General features: G+C 41.4%; 1 protein-coding gene across 2 annotated transcripts in view; it reads left to right on the top strand.

Moving 5' to 3' along the window:
* myh11a (myosin, heavy chain 11a, smooth muscle) overlaps positions 1-17090 on the top strand; it is a 43302-nt gene that overhangs the window by 19492 nt on the left and 6720 nt on the right. Inside the window, exons 5-30 of one of the 2 annotated variants that reach the window (XM_033624030.2) lie at positions 2317-2416; positions 2544-2570; positions 6262-6354; positions 6470-6533; positions 7772-7870; positions 7979-8122; positions 8227-8322; positions 8482-8600; positions 10065-10217; positions 10339-10512; positions 10630-10803; positions 10937-11051; positions 11193-11386; positions 12997-13118; positions 13229-13298; positions 13399-13559; positions 13773-13881; positions 14012-14143; positions 14310-14516; positions 14624-14761; positions 14875-14998; positions 15095-15266; positions 15413-15625; positions 15783-15927; positions 16535-16741; positions 16862-16966. In XM_033624030.2, coding sequence (XP_033479921.2) covers positions 2317-2416; positions 2544-2570; positions 6262-6354; positions 6470-6533; positions 7772-7870; positions 7979-8122; positions 8227-8322; positions 8482-8600; positions 10065-10217; positions 10339-10512; positions 10630-10803; positions 10937-11051; positions 11193-11386; positions 12997-13118; positions 13229-13298; positions 13399-13559; positions 13773-13881; positions 14012-14143; positions 14310-14516; positions 14624-14761; positions 14875-14998; positions 15095-15266; positions 15413-15625; positions 15783-15927; positions 16535-16741; positions 16862-16966 — 3457 coding nt within the window. The remainder of the gene's footprint in view (positions 1-2316; positions 2417-2543; positions 2571-6261; positions 6355-6469; positions 6534-7771; positions 7871-7978; positions 8123-8226; positions 8323-8481; positions 8601-10064; positions 10218-10338; positions 10513-10629; positions 10804-10936; positions 11052-11192; positions 11387-12996; positions 13119-13228; positions 13299-13398; positions 13560-13772; positions 13882-14011; positions 14144-14309; positions 14517-14623; positions 14762-14874; positions 14999-15094; positions 15267-15412; positions 15626-15782; positions 15928-16534; positions 16742-16861; positions 16967-17090) is intronic. The other variant, XM_078166367.1, reaches the window with a different exon arrangement.

Raw genomic sequence — 17090 nt, 5'->3', positions numbered from 1 at the left:
TGTTGTTCTCAACCTTGTCTAAACCTTAAAGATAAAGTATTGCCTCCTCAGATCTCATTACAAGTTTTATTCATAATTTCTTTAGCAGAGAAGTTGTAAGTATAGAAATATATTCAGTATTTTTCCAAGCAAAAAGGCTACAGTTTCACAAAATCATGAATGAAATATGATCTAATCCACTCAATCCTGTCAAATAATCTTATGATTGTCACTGAAGCCTGTACTGATGGTAAGCAGGATGTGCAGGAGGAGACAGTTTGATGGAGCATCTGGAGAAAAAAACTCCCATCAGAATTTACTCTGCGCTAAGAGCTGCTGACAGTAGGAGCCTGGGTGTCGTATGTCCTCACCAAACCTGAACAGGACAGAGTAATTAGATTCCACTCAGGGCTGCCAAGCCCTAACACAGGGAGCATCCCATGCCTTTTATGGACCCATGTCTGAGGATGCGTCTGCTGGCTGATGGCTCTGGTATCATTCAACATTGTCTCTCTAAGTATGCGGGATCATTTTCTGGAAAGAATATGCTCTTGCATCTGTTTGAAAAGGTTTGACTTATAAAATGTCTTTTTAAAGGCTGTGCGCTCTTTACTTTTAGGTTTATGACTAGTTTGAGACTATCTATCATGAGACTCCTAATCATTTTGTAGGTCTCATAAGTGGTTTCTTCCAGCTATGTATATACACACTTTTTTGTGGCCATGAAGCATCAGGCCGTTCTGTGCTGCTCACATGCAGCCATTTATTTCAAGGAATAAATCAACATCTTATGAGATAGACTTATTTGCATTCTTGCAGAGATTTAGGCTACATCCACACTGATACAGTTTGTTTTAAAAAAGCAGAGTTATTGCCACATATACAGCTAGTGTCAACACTACTTTGGTGTTTGGGAAAAATGAAGACTTTTTGAAAATGCAGCTGACCCTGTTTCAGTATAAAAAAACTCCAGGGTTGCATTTTAGTCTGGACAGGAAGAAGCTTTTTAAACGAAGATGCAGACATATTTGCATCACAATTGGGTCTTATCAGTCACAACATGTGGTCTATACCTTTTGTGCTTTCATCCTTCTTGTGCGGGTACTGCTTTCCTACTGCCATGGCTTTCTGGTGATGGATAATGCTCCAGGGACAGCTCTAATATGTCACCAAATTTGCTTTGTAATGACTCCCAACCTGTTTCCCACCACCTTTAACAACTTATGCTGCATTAACACTACATTTAAAGCAACAGTGTGCCCAGCGACATTTTTGCCAAGGTGCCAGCACTGGTTAACGTTGTTGCGTCACCACGGGGTTGTGTGTGTCTGCCACATGCCAGAGAGCACCTCATATGAACGTCATCTAAAGTTTGTATTTGGACATAAAATATCTGGTTGACGCCTCACCGCGTCATTGGAGCACTGAAAAAAGTTGAGGCCAGCTCAACTTTAGTTTGTAGTGTGTCACACCCATCAGCACCGACAAGTGTCGGGCGTCAGTTTGTAGCTTCATGTCACCAGCTTCCATTGAAAATGAGTAGTAGTCAGTTGCTGTGTCGCTCGTAGCGTGAAAGCAGCATTACGTTCATTGTACTTTCAGTAACAGTTCCACCTCATCATCGGTACAACCAAATAACTCACTGGTCTCACTCACTTTTTCATCTTTGTCATATTTTCTGTACCAATGCAACCCACCACAGAGCAGACAATCTGCAGGCTGTTTACATCAGCACACACATGCCCAGTGTACATGAATAGTTGTGATGTGTGTTTTCAGATGGATGGGGATGGATTTTGAAAGGGTGCAGAGTTTTTTTGTCATTTTAAACTTAGTTTTAAAATGAAAAGCTTTTAGTGTGGATGTGCTTTTAGATTAGAAGAGCAGCCTGTTAGCTTAGCATAAAAAACTGGAAACCTGCCTGTCTCTTGTCTAATGGTTAAGGTCCCTCCCCATGTTTTCTATCTAAGAAATGCCACTAAAAATCTTCTTAGAAAAACAGCCAGACTTGCTGTTTGCCCCCTTGTTTCAAACGTTTCCTTTAAAGCTTTAAAATAAGTAGAGAGGCTTAATTTAAAATAAGAATAATATCGTTTTTAATAAATTTGGATTATGAACGTGACGGTTGGTGAAACAGTCTTGGGCAGACTCAACAATAACATTGTGCTTTGAGTCAAACTTTGGTGCAGTTATCTCTGCTGCACATGATTTCCATTCAATTAAACTGGGTTATTGAACTGTGAACAGAGTAGCTGTCAGGGCCGCTTATCTTCTTGTTCTCTCTTAGTATCTCCCCTCTGCATCTTTTAATCCCCTTCTCTCTTTTCCCCTCTCTAGTGGAGAGTCCGGTGCTGGGAAGACGGAGAACACCAAGAAGGTCATCCAGTATCTGGCTGTTGTGGCCTCCTCGCATAAAGGCAAGAAGGACAGCAGTGTTGTAAGTATCTGTGTGAAGAGATCATGCTGTATTAACAGTCAGGATCTGTCAGCCAGTTCCCTCACTCATCAACATATGCAGGAAACTGCCCAGTTTAATCCTGTATATCGCCATTTCCTCCAAATAGCAACAATCAGGATCACAGTTTGCCTACGTGAGTAAAGGGGAATGCCTGGAGTGTGTTTTTGTGTGTGTAGTGTTTGTGTGTGTTAGAAAAGTGCATGAAGAAATTGTCACTGAGTTACCCTCCCAAAAAATTGTAATCATTTTTCTGACACCAAGGGTCAAGATCCCGAATCTTGCTGTTCTTGAGTTAGAGGGTTTTTAATCTAACATTTCTGTGTCTTACCCAACAAGAGTTGATTTAGGCTGCATGACCATCATCGTAGTACTGACTCGCAGTCACCGAATGTTCAGTGAAGGACGTGTAGTGTTTCGTACTCCTGAACTGGTTTATAATGTTGTGTCATCCCTCCTCTTACGAACACCCTTTCACTGCCAGCAGAGATGAGATTAGAGCCTCCCTGGCAGTGACAGGGTCTCACAGATCAACGAGCACAGTGTGAGCATGCCCATGTCCTGTTCTTATCTACCAAACACCGACTCCCCCCTCTTCCCCCTCCCTCCCCTCCCCTCCCCTCCTCGTCCTCCCACCTGCCATTCTCCCTGAGGTACAAGGTCGGCTGTCTTGTCCTGTAGCATTTATCTAACCTTGTGCTTGACACCATGTGGAGTCCCGAGAGACACCCACATCGTGAGACTGTATCAACATCCTGACTGGTCTACAATGAGCTCAGTCGCCCTCTCTAAGCCCTGATTTAAAAAGAAAAAAAATCTTGAACAGCACTTCAGTCACGATGAATAATGGCATCCCCGGCTCCTGACTAGGTTTGTGGTATTCATGGCTTTGACGAAGGATAAATCTGTGGGTCAAAGTGATGCTTCCCTGCTGACTCCATGCACCCTCAGTGTCTCCACCCAATAATAATATATTTAAATAATTTTCTATAAAGTCTCAAATCAAGTTGCTTATTGCCTTTTTTCCCATGTTTTTTAAAGAAATCTCAGCACTTTGCTCCTCGTTCAAAGGTTTAAATACTTGTGAAAGGCGTCTGAAAGCAGCACAAGAAAAGTGATGTTGCTCCAGGTTGCCAAGGGTTAAGTATTGTCATCGCTTTTGCTGAAAAGCCCATTATGACTTGTTTAGGACTCAAATTTTAGTGTTTAGAATGCAAAGACTTGAGACTTACTTATGACTTGCAAAATAACAACTTGGTCCCACCTCTGCAGTAAACTGTCCTCAGTAGAACTCCGAGGCCTCCACAGACCTCACCTGAACAGAAACAGCGTTGAGTCTGTCTCTTTTTTCTGCTCTCACTCTCTCTCTATGTTGACTCAGCCTCCTGCTCATTAGCTTTCTGCTTGAGCGTTTGATTTCAACAGTGTCTTCAGAGCAATCCTTCCTATTAGCAGTCGCTTTCTTGCCGTTTTGCTGTGCTCTATTTCTCCTCTTCTTTTCCTTTCTTTCCACCAGTGATTTAAATGAACAAGACCTTCCTCTCTGCTCTGCCAACACTGAACTGCACCTCTTCAGCTGGTCTGTATCTGTCCTGATTTTCCTCAGACATTTAAAAATGATTTTCTTTTGGCGACTCTAATTGTTTCTGTAAAACTACGTTTTTGTTTTTAAATGTACTAACCTGAATAAGAAATAAAATCTGTGAAGCTGGCAAATTTGAAAATATCCGTCATGACGGGGAGACACCGTAGGTGAAAAAATAGGTTTTTATGTGCAGGTCAATACTGAGATTCTGGGCTATTTTTCTTTATTAGCATGAATTAGATCATGCCTCATTTTAATATTTAAACATAACATTTTTGAAGACTTGTGCTGCAAAAAAATATTATCTTGATGTAGTTAACCAGCTGAGGAAATTTTGTGTGATATCTATGAGTTAAATTTTACCCCATTAACCTGTAATGTCTTTTTAGTCTAAGTATTTATGGCATTTTACAATACATTTCTTTAAAGGCCATTTTCTCCAAATAAGCTTGTTTTTATACTCTAAACCATAAATCTCCTCTTCAGCAGCACTTAAATACACCAAACTTTCAAGTTTTATTTTGATCTATATTCTAAAGGTTTTTACTGAGAGGTTTCTTTGTATATCATTTATAGTCTGATTTATATAACATTTTATCCCTAAAAACATGGCAAAAATTGATTTTTTTTTTATGGCTGTTGACAGTATTTTCTGACCTTTGAAACTGCAACCTGTTCTTATCCTCGGGTTGTTAAATTCTGACCATTTGTCACAGCCATCAGTGTCTCATAGTTTAGGCAACAAAACCAGTTGGTTAGGTTCGGGAAAAAAAACATTTTGGGTTAAATTAAGTGCTTTGGAAACGTAAGAATAACGTTACTTGAAGTAAATATGTGCACGATGATCATACATAAATTATGTAACATTACATTAAAAACAACAGAGGCTTTTAGTTTCACAGGGGACATGAACTGCGGTCTCCCGGATTAAAGTCCTTTCACGTTTGACCCATTCACCTCCCGTCCCTCCTGCCCTATGCAGACTTTCTTGCTCTTGAAACTGCATCTGTTACTCTCATCTTATATTGCATTGGATGGGTTTACACTGGAGTTAGTTGAAAGCCTGGTGCATTGCTGAAGGGTGCCGTCGGTGTTGATACCCCACACCTAGGGGCATGACAAAGCATCAGTATTTGACACCCTGGGAATGAGAGCGGGCTGGATTCTTAATATGTCAACAAAATGAAACAGGAATTTTGAACTTGGTTTTATCCAGTGTTCAGATTTCAGTTCTGGAAATGTATGCAAATTAGCACATATTTAATTAGATAATGCCTCATTTGCATATATAAGCACAAAATGTTAGACAACTTGTGATACAAAGAAAATTGTCTTAATGTAAGTAATCAACTGAGGAAGTGTCATGGTGATATCTGTTAGATAAAAGTTTTTCTGTAGTCACCTGTAGTGTCTCCCCTTAATCATCATCGTAATCTTCATCATCTCATCATTTATTTAAACCACAATGTTAACACAAGTCGAGCCCTTCTCCTCTTCATGGCTTTAGCTCATTTACAGTGTAGCTGAGGGGAGTGTTTTTAGGCGAGAGAGTATTTAAGGTAGAGATCTACAGCACCTGACCTTGACGCTAGGCCGACACAGACCCCTTTGATCAGGTGGATTAGCTTGATGCAGAGTGACGGGGTGTCTGCCTCAGTTACTGACCATCCCCCGGCTCCACCCACCAGTCCGCAGGCTCTGCAGTCACGCTGGAAGCAAATCGCATCTCCAGGGGGCTGTTTGTGAATCATTTTAATGTGCCGACACTTTGAATGCAAAGATTTTGGCAGGATTCATCAAAGGTTTTGTAACATTAACATTACTCAGATGCCTTGTCTGACCCAAAATAACCTCCCTCTGTTTCCACATCATCATCAGCAGCAGCAGCAGCAGCTTCTCCTTATTTAATACTCTCTCTCAGAACTGATGAAGAGGTCTGTAGTCATGTGTCTGTGTTACGTAATGAAGAACGTCAAAGAAGACAAGTGAGGAATTTTAGTGTCAGCCATTTATAGATTTATTTTCAGGACATTTTTTGATCAATAAGGAGTCAGTTTGATTATTTCCAGCCGATTAAGTCCTTTAACTTGTTGTTGACAGATCAGTGATAATACTTCCCTAACCCATACCCACCCTGAACCACTTCATCCCCACCAATCACCACCTACTGTACTGCAACCCCACCACCTGCAGCAAGTCAGTGTGTAACAGTGATGTGTTTGTATACTGCTGTTGTCACTAGGGGGAGCTAGAGAAGCAGCTCCTGCAGGCCAATCCCATCCTGGAGGCCTTTGGAAATGCCAAGACCATCAAAAATGACAACTCTTCCCGATTTGTGAGTTTTCAACAGTACATGTAGTTTTGTTTCTGATGTGATTCTTTAGGTCTTGTTTTGTTTCTCATATCATTTCATTCTATAACATGTAATTTCCCTTATCTCTCTCTCACAGGGTAAATTCATCCGGATCAACTTTGATGTGACTGGCTACATCGTTGGAGCCAACATTGAGACTTGTATCCTGTCTGTGTGGGTTTTCTTGCTCTGGGAAAACAGCTTTTGTCATAGCAACATGGGCACATTTGTGAAAGAAATACATCACCCACAAAACAACCATCCTTATATCAGTTACTCACCACTTGTTGTCTTGAATTAGTAAAGAAAACTGTTTTTCTCACATGCCTTCACAGTGAATGGACAATCTAAAAATGGAGAAAATTCTTGATAAACTAAAGTAATCAGGGTCTGCGATTTACAACAGCAAAACTATATCATAACATCTGGTTCTAAAATGTCACACAACTGGTGCAGTACAAATCAAGTCTCATTTATCCATTCGTATGCTCAGTACGTCCCAAACGCATGCATTTTCGCTGAAATGATATTGTACAAAACATTTTGTCAGTGTGTAGCATGTAGCTTATAAAATGTGTTTTTACGTATGTAATTCAAAGCTGTATTATGAACCACACTCAAAACATTGTGCTGCCAATTTCACTGGACACCTGGAAATTATTATTCTTTTCATAGCTTTCTTTTTTATTTTATTTTTTTATTTTATCTAACCCATATTTAACCAGGTAAGTCCCAATGAGATCAACAATTTCTTTTACAAGGGAGACCTGGCCAAGACAGCAGCACACAAAAAGTTACAGCCAAACAACCACATAATAAAAAACATAAAAGATACATAGTTACATGTAGAAATATGAGAACATCTATGCACAATAACAAGACCCAACTGACTCATTCATCCTTGTACTTATGAGAGCTTTAAAATCAGGCAGAGAGACCAATTCACATTGTTTCAGTCCGTGCACCAGGAACAGACAACAAACCGAATCTTGAGATCTCAGACAGTAGCTACAATCAGATCTCTGTTCAGCCAAAATGCAAATGTATGGAGGCTGTTTACCCAGTATGGCTTTATAAATGAACAAATACCAGTGACTGAGCTTACAAAAGGTCAAAGATGGCCAAGCAGCCCTGGAATAAAGCGTTCAGTGATGAGTGAGGGCTTTACAGTTTGTAACAAATCTCAGTGCACTATGATGTGCAGTATCTAACATGTGCTAACAATGTGCAGATGCATTCATGTACAACAGATCACCATAATCCAAAAGTGACAGAAAGGGACGCGGGTTAGACATAAAAAGTCGTTAAACACAGGTCTTCATATGGGGGCTGATAATAGGTTTGTTTGTTGAATCCTCCTCAGTCTGGGTACATATTCTTTAACATCTGAAACTCTCAGACCTGCTGGAGAAGTCTCGCTGTATCAGACAGGCAAAGACAGAAAGAGCTTTTCACATCTTCTACTACATGATCGCTGGTGCCAAGGACAAACTGCGTGGTGAGTTTAAACATGCTGCTTGTCCTTAACTGTTGTACATCATCACTGTCACAGAAACTTAATCAGTCATTCACAAACTGTTTCTCTTTGTGTTTGCTATATTTTCAGAGGAGCTTCTTCTGGAGCCCTTCAGTAATTATCGCTTCCTGAGTGCCGGTCATGTTCAGATACCCGGCCAGCAGGACGATGAGATGTATGAAGAGACCATGGAGGCCATGCAGATCATGGGCATCACCGAGGAGGAGAGAACCGGTATCAGCCATAAGTCTGATCTGCGTGGCGAGAGAAGGACAGGCAGCTTGGAGGTGTCACTGCCATATCTCTTTGATGCTAACTGTCGTGTCCCTGTGTTTCAGATATCCTGAAGGTGTGCTCCACAGTCATGCAGCTGGGAAACATCGAGTTCAAGAAAGAGAGGAACCAGGAGCAGGCCACTATGCCAGACAACACTGGTTAGACACCACAGCTTCTTAATATTAGAAACTTTTAACCTTGTGATTTTAACCATCTGAATTTCACTTCAACTTATTTTTACCTACAGCAGCATGTGTTCAAATTTTATAACAAGCATTCTGGTGTTAAGTGCAGCTACATGTTTGTTTTCTCTCTAGCGGCGCAGAAGGTGTGCCACCTGCAGGGCATCAATGTGACAGACTTCACCCGTGCCATCCTCACCCCTCGCATCAAAGTGGGCAGAGAGGTGGTGCAGAAGGCGCAGACCAAAGAGCAGGTACTGCAGGGAGTGCATGATTGTTTCAGAATATTTTAAAAAGGTTTCGATACACATTTTCTGCAGTGTTGACACACTGGCACCAACTGCGCTTTCTTGCTCTCTCTTGATTTTAATGTGCACAATTGCTAACCAAGAAAAGAAAAGTTGTCGGTGTCATGCTACAGCCATGTCAAATTTATCTTTTAATTAATATTTTAAATTTCATGCCCTCAAATTCAATTTCTCCCTGTGTGAACATACATTTTTTTTAAATATCTTTTATTGAGCAGATGGATTCCACATATAGTCCACATCTGCATTTAAGGCTTTTCTGAACATTACAGTTGTGCATGATATCCTGAGATTAAAAATAGACTGAATGTTGTAATAGGCTGAAACTGATTAAGGTAGTAAAAAAATAAAGTGCAATTACATCAACATAAAATAATGAAAAAAGAGAACAAGCTGACCATTATCCCCATAATCACACCACTTCTCCACTCCTCGCACCTCCCTCCACCCACTGAGACCCATCACTCTTTAGTCATCTCACTTGTTGTACAGTGTGTGCTATAGTTTGAACTGTTGTGCTAGATAAGAGGGGTTTACAGGTTTTATTGAATTGTTGGAGCCTGTCTTTCAAGGCACATCTTATCCGTTCCAAATGGAGTATGTTGATTAAATCCTCTAGCCACATCTTTGAGGTAGGGATAGTTGTGTTCACTTTGCCGATACGAGATAATAAGAGAGAAAACGCTGCTGTGTCGCGTTTAGCTTTCTGACAGTCTCAGATATTCCAACAATAAGGAGCAGAGGCTCTGGCTTGATCTCAGACATAACGCTGCAGGTATCAATCCAAAAAGATCGGACCTTTGGACCTAAAGCAAAGCTATGTAGAAGTGTTGCCACAGAAGATCAGCATTTATCACATGTAGGCGACACTTCTGCATATATATTGTGGTTTCTCTTTTGAATAGTGAAGCCTGTGTATAATTTTAAATTAGATGAGACAGTGTTTTGCATTATTTGAACAAGTGTGTGTATTCACAAGGCTCTTTTCCCATAAGTTACCAAATTCCCCTTCCCACTTCTGCTTGTAATTTTTGATAAGAGAGCGTTATAAATGTGGGAAATCAACGTACTTTCATTTGGTGACAGTTTCAGACAGTTATCTATTTTTCATTGTGTTTCATTCTCAAAACCTTTTAAGTATTTCTGCATATAATCTCTAACTTGTAGATAGCGAAAGTAGCTGTTGTTCTCCAGTCTGTATTTCCCCTGTAGTTGTATGAATGAAGCAAAGACACCTCCTATGTAAGTCGCTCCACATAAAGATGGCTATATCTAAATTTTTAGCTATTGTATCAAAGTTAGAAATTCCAGTTTAGTGACAGCACTATATTGCACTGATTGAAACCAGAAGAACAATTTTAATGAACACTATCCAACTCTCAATATTTTCTGTTTATGTGTATTTATTAGGCTGACTTCGCTGTTGAAGCCCTGGCTAAAGCTGTGTTTGAGCGACTGTTCCGCTGGATCCTGAACCGAGTCAACAAGGCCCTGGACAAGACCAAACGGCAGGGAGCCTCCTTCCTGGGAATCCTCGACATCGCTGGCTTTGAGATCTTTGAGGTGCGGACATGTTGATCCCTGATGAATCAGAAACAGATTCACACCTACGGCCAATGCAAGAGACACACAAACAGTTTCCTGGATGATATGTTTTCTCACTTTGGTACTTTGGTTGTTGCAGGACAACTCCTTTGAGCAGCTGTGTATCAACTACACCAACGAGAAGCTGCAGCAGCTCTTCAACCACACCATGTTCATCCTGGAGCAGGAGGAGTATCAGAGGGAGGGCATCGAGTGGAACTTCATTGACTTCGGTCTTGACCTGCAGCCCTGCATTGAGCTCATCGAGAGGCCAGTGAGTGGACAGTAAAAGCATTTAAATTCTCACATCATACATCATACGCCAAGTACGTTTTGATGTGTTGTGATTAAATTTAGGTCAGATTCAGTAATCGCTGTGTATTCTCTGCAGAACAACCCTCCAGGCATCCTGGCTTTGCTGGATGAAGAGTGCTGGTTCCCCAAAGCCACAGATGTGTCCTTCGTAGAGAAACTCTTGAGCACACAAGGGAACCATGTGAAATTCGCCAAACCTAAACAGCTCAAAGACAAGACAGAGTTTTCTATTCTTCATTATGCAGGCAAGGTGAGTATGAGGGGGCGTGTATCACATGATGAAAGCATCATAAGGTGTCTCCTGTAGAGGACACACATTCCTCATACTCTCATGTTGAGTTCAGGTAACATGAAGCTCAGTTAACATTTTGTTTTGTTTGCAGGTGGATTATAACGCCACAGCCTGGTTGACAAAGAACATGGACCCTCTAAATGACAACGTCACAGCGCTGCTCAACAACTCCTCCAGCCAGTTTGTGCAAGACCTCTGGAAAGATGGTGAGATGACTGGCTTTGCTGTGTTTAGCCAAACATGGCTTACTGCTGCATTACAGTATGAACCAAACTCATTAGACCTGCCACACCTGAGTGAACACATTGTTATTACAGACTAACACAGTGACGCGTTGTCTGTTTCAGCGGACAGAGTGGTGGGTCTGGACACAATAGCTAAGATGACAGACAGCTCCATGCCAAGCGCCTCAAAGACCAAGAAGGGAATGTTCCGCACAGTGGGACAGCTCTACAAGGAGTCTCTGGCCAAACTTATGACCACGCTGCACAACACCCAGCCCAACTTTGTCAGATGTATCATCCCCAACCACGAGAAGAGGGTAAAGAAAAGTGCAATGTCATTAACACGAGTAACTTAAGGCAAAGCATGCAATCTCTTTTACACAGCGAGGAAACAGTCAGTGTGTTAGGTGGTAAAATAACTTGTCTGACTGTGTTGGCCTCTGTGTTAGACCAGTGATTTGTAGACTTTCTGGCTCCCTGTCATAAATGAATGAATGAATTAATGACTTTATTTCGAGCAAAACAAAAAATAAAAGCAAAACAAACAAAACATCAACAGACATGCTCGAAAAGGAGCAGGAAGTGCACACTTATATAATCCTACCTACTTCTCAGTTTTCATGTCTTATTTAAAAGGGAAATTGTCAACAACTATACCAAACTTATTTACAACCATTAATACAGATAAATAAACAGCAGTCTTATATATTAAATATACAAACCCCATCTCAACCAAGCCCAGATAAATAAATAAACCAACCCATCAGCATCGCCCGTCTTCATCTGCATACCTCTGAAAAATACTGTCTTTACATCTTTAACTCCTCATCTAACCCATTTCATAATAATTAATTTTTTATTTTATTTTAATTTTCTTTAATTATGTCCCCCTCAATGTCACAAAATAATCTTTGAATATTGCCCAAAAGTAGATTATTTTTTGCTGTGTACATAATTTGTACTGTTTGAAAATTAACCAAGTCCCTGAATTCAGTGTATGTGAATGTATAAACAGTGTGTTCAGGTGTTCGTGAAATGGATGTATGTTCTTAAGGAAACTGCTCCCTTATGGCACAATCAAACTTATATTTGCATTTCTTATATAAAACATTTATAACATAAAGACAAATGTCACCATAATGCAGTAACCATTCAGTATTGTTTGATCAACAGTGGTGGGTAGACTACTGAAAATCTGTCCTCAAGTAATTACTCCCATGAAATTACCTTTTAAGAAATCTACTCAAGTAAAGTTTAAAAAAAGTACCTGCTTAATAAATCACTCAAAGTACAAATAAATGTACATTTTAATATTTTTAGTCTGTGCAGGCCAGGGCCCTTGTCCCCTCTCTTCCTCATCATAACCTCAAATATTAATGTAACACATGAAAAACTAACATAGCTAATGTTAGCTAGCTGACTACATTTTCATCTACAGTATGTGCAAGTAACTTCAATATGCTTGCAGAGGTCAGAGGAGGAGTTTTAAAAGTGGAGATCTCAATGTTTTTCGGGAGGCACAGCGAGCACTTCAACATGTAACTTGTCCATATCATGTCCTTATTTTGGTACAAAAAATTTGGCCAGATGTGGCCAGGGATTGTCGCTGGAAGCTGCCGCTTGTTTTGGGTTTCACTCTTTCATCATCAAGACAGGTGTTGTTTCTTTTTCCTCCAGGCAGCTGCAGTGGAGGTGCTCCTCCTGTGCTCTCCCACCATACACTCAACCCCACATTTAGAGCAGATTAGTAGTAACAAATGTATAAATGGGCAAATTCGGTGAAGAAAAAAGCAGATTATTGACTTAAAATACACTCGAGTGAAGAGTTTAAGTGCAGTGTAAATAAAGAAATATGAAAAGTACTTGCTCCTTAAAAAAAATACTTTTTTACTCCCATTGTAATGAGGCTAAACCTTGTTCTCCTCAGGCTGGGAAGCTGGATGCAGGCTTGGTCCTGGAGCAGCTGAGGTGTAACGGTGTGTTGGAGGGAATCAGAATCTGCCGACAAGGATTTCCCAACAGAATCGTCTTCCAGGAGTTCCGCCAGCGGTGCGCAGGATCTGAGACACTCATTTATGAAGTGCTACTAAAGTTTAAAATCTTTCTGTAAACCTTTCTCACCATACTGAGCATCTCTCTGTCTCTTTCCTGTCCCATAGTTATGAGATCCTGGCTGCTAACGCTATCCCCAAAGGTTTCATGGACGGCAAACAAGCCTGCTGCCTCATGGTAAACACACATTAGTTCAAAACTTGCATCCACTGAAATTGATATTCATTCAGAGGTTTGTGTGAGCCCTCCTTTTCTCTCTGGTCTCTTGTCTGTGTAGATCAAGCACCTGGACTTGGACCCCAACCTGTACAGGATCGGACAGAGTAAGATCTTCTTCCGCACAGGAGTGCTGGCCCAGCTGGAGGAGGAGAGAGATCTGAAGATCACTGTGGTCATCATCGCTTTCCAGGCGCGGGCTAGAGGCTTCCTGGCCAGAAAGTATGAATACACAAGTCTCCTCTCACATTTTTTACCCTATAATAAATTGCACTGTCTGTGTTACACTGTTCACGTGATCAGTATATCTAATAATATCTAATCTTTTAGACAGTATTTTGGCACTTTTTATTTAACAGCAGGACAGGGATTTCATAATTTTATTTACTGTTTTTATCACTATAAATAAAACACTTTGCTGTTTTATTTTTAAAGGGCATTTGCCAAGTTGCAGCAGCAGCTCACAGCCATGAAAGTGATCCAGAGGAACTGCGCTGCCTACCTCAAACTAAGGAACTGGCAGTGGTGGAGGCTCTTCACAAAGGTCTGCTTATCAGGCTGCATAATTATGCAACATAATCACAGTACAACTCTGTATATGAGGCTTTTTTAATGTTTCAGTGTAGTGGTAGAATGACATGAAATGTGACAATATCCATCCTCCTGAACTGCAGGTCAAGCCTCTGCTGCAAGTGACCCGGCAGGAGGAGGAGATGAGTCTCAAGGAGGAGGAGCTGCACAGAGCCAAAGAAGTTGCTACAAAGTTTGAATCAGAGCTCAAGGAGATTACATTGAAACACACATCGGTAAGTGGATGTCACAGCCATTCAAACCTGTGTCAGAGCACCAATTTCATGTCCCTTTTCAGTGTTTCATTTAATTCATGGCTGAAACCAACTTAATAAGAGTAAGATCCTGTTTAAGGAGTCAATGAAAGACTGAGCCCAATATTATCTGATCTGTCTGCCTCAGGTTTTGGAGGAGAGAAACGCACTGCAGGAGCAGCTTCAAGCTGAGACAGAGCTGTACGCCGAGGCTGAGGAGATGAGGGTTCGTCTGGCGGCTAAGAAGCAGGAGCTGGAGGAGATCCTCCATGAGATGGAGGCGAGACTGGATGAGGAGGAAGAACGTGCTCAGGCGCTGTTAGTAGATAAGAAGAAGATGCAACAGCAGATGCAGGTCTGAAAATCAGTTTCTCGTTTCTGTGACTTCATGTTCAGCTATGTTTGCTCTGATAATGTGAGGAAATGGCAGCAGAAACTGAAGCTGATGTTTTCTTCTTGTAGGAATTGGAAGAACATTTGGAGGAGGAGGAAGACGCCCGTCAAAAGCTGCAGCTGGAGAAGGTTACCTGTGAGGGGAAGATCAAAAAGTTGGAGGATGACATCTTGGTGATGGAGGATCAAAACAACAAGCTGCTAAAGGTAAGTGTGGACAAACAGCATTCATCAGAGACACCAAGGTCAGTCAGTCACTTAGTAAGAGACTAACTGAAAGTAGATTTCAGCAAATAGATTTTCTACTTGGTGATTTGTAGGAGAGGAAGCTGATGGAGGAGAGGATCGCAGACTTCAGTTCCAACCTGGCAGAGGAAGAGGAGAAATCAAAGAACCTCACCAAACTCAAAAATAAACATGAGTCCATGATTTCTGAACTAGAGGGTAATTATCTCTTATGAGTTAACATACATTAATTCCCTTCAAAACCCCCCAAAAACATTAGTGATGCTAATTGTAATCTCTCTGTTATGCTTATAGTACGTTTGAAGAAGGAAGAGAAGGGTCGGCAGGAGCTGGATAAGGCCAAGCGTAAGTTGGAAGCCGAGTCAAACGATATGCAGGAGCAGATAGCCGACCTGCAGGCACAGATCGCTGACCTCAAAGCCCAGCTCGCAAAGAAGGAGGAGGAGTTACAGAACGCCTTGGCCAGGTAAAGACCTTAGAAATGACAAACATGGTACCCATTTACAGATTTGATCTTCAACACCTGAATCCAGTATCTGAGCACCTCCTGTGTAACACATCAACATTTAACTTCTTGATAATCCCCCTCGATTCACTCCTCTTCCTCATCAGGTTAGAAGATGAGACAGCTCAGAAGAACAACGCTCTGAAGAAGATCAGAGAGCTGGAGGGACACATCTCCGACCTACAGGAAGACCTTGACTCAGAGCGGGCGGCCAGGAACAAGGCAGAGAAGATCAAACGGGACCTCGGGGAGGAGCTGGAGGCCCTCAAGTCTGAGCTGGAGGACACGTTGGACAGCACTGCCACACAACAGGAACTAAGGTCAGTCATACAATGCTGACACATCCAAAAATAAAGGTCTTAGATATTAATAATGTACAGATAAGGTACAATTTATTTTAGATAACATTTATATTTTTATATGATCGGCTGGAACAAACCACAAGGTTAATGCGTGATCCATCCATCTGTTCTGCAGGGCAAAACGTGAGCAGGAGGTGAACCTGCTGAAAAAAGCCATCGATGACGAGAACCGGACGCACGAGGCCCAGATACACGAGATGAGACAGAAACACACCCAGGCTGTGGAGGAGCTCACAGAGCAGCTGGAGCAGTCCAAACGAGTAGGCCTGCGTCATTTTGTACACTGTTTTAAACACTCGGAGCTAAGTTGCTCAGAGGTAGTCTGACTGGGACTTGGGCATTGGATTGAATCAGAGCTTGAAAATGAGTTGTTTCAAAGAAAAAAGGGACTCGGATTAGATCACATAATCCAGTTTTGATTTGGATGTGGATCAAACCTTCAGTGCTGTTCAAAACATTTTAGTAGAATTGGGACACCTTTGACCCGGAAAAAAATAGGGATTATCCTGATCCCAGCAGGATGGATTCTGGCTGAATTACAGGAACAAAACATAAAACTTAAAAACTGTTCAATTGCTAGAAGCCTGTATTGTGATGTGTGGTCCCATTTAGAGTACTGGTTGTCTGGATTTTGTCATCTTAAAAGTTTGTCCAATCCAATGTTGCTTTGAAAAACCGGTCCAAAAATAAAATGGATTAGCCGATCCTGAACAGTGAAACATGGGATTTCCAAATCTGGATCCTTCTGATACAGATAACATTTTTTCGAACTGTGCCCAGGTGTCTTTTAGCTTGTTTATTTAAATCGGTACTGTTTCTGAAAGGCGATACACGGGACACTGATCTTATATTTTCTCTTGTGTTCAGGTGAAGTCAAACCTGGAGAAGGCTAAACAAGCCCTGGAGAAGGAGACGTCAGAGCTGACCATGGAGGTGCGCTCACTCGTCCAGGCCAAACAAGATGGGGAGCACAAGAGGAAGAAGTTGGAAGGTCAGGTGACAGATCTGCAGTCACGCTTCAACGACAGCGAGAAGCAGAAGGCTGAGCTGGGAGAGCGCTGCTCAAAGATCACTGTAAATGCCTTTCAGTTGTTACTTCAGTACTGCACATAAAACGTGTGCATTTTTTAAAAGCCACCACACTGATGTGCTGAAAATTAAAGTTCCAGAAACCTCATCATTGTCTTCACACAGGTGGAACTGGAGGGTGTGACAAACCTATTGAATGAAGCAGAACACAAGAACATCAAACTGAGCAAAGATGTTAGCAGCCTCACGTCCCAGCTCCAAGACTCACAGGTAACTTTTTGCTGAATCTTTAGAGCTGAGTATGAGTATGTTATAATCCCAGTACAGTCTATATGTTGCCTTTACTGTGACAATTTAATATGTCAATATGTCAGAATTAAAGCATTGACCTGTG

The sequence above is a fragment of the Epinephelus lanceolatus genome, chromosome 3 (assembly GCF_041903045.1).
Source record: "Epinephelus lanceolatus isolate andai-2023 chromosome 3, ASM4190304v1, whole genome shotgun sequence".
NCBI lineage: Eukaryota > Metazoa > Chordata > Actinopteri > Perciformes > Serranidae > Epinephelus > Epinephelus lanceolatus.
This window is presented reverse-complemented; position numbering and strand designations above follow the sequence as displayed.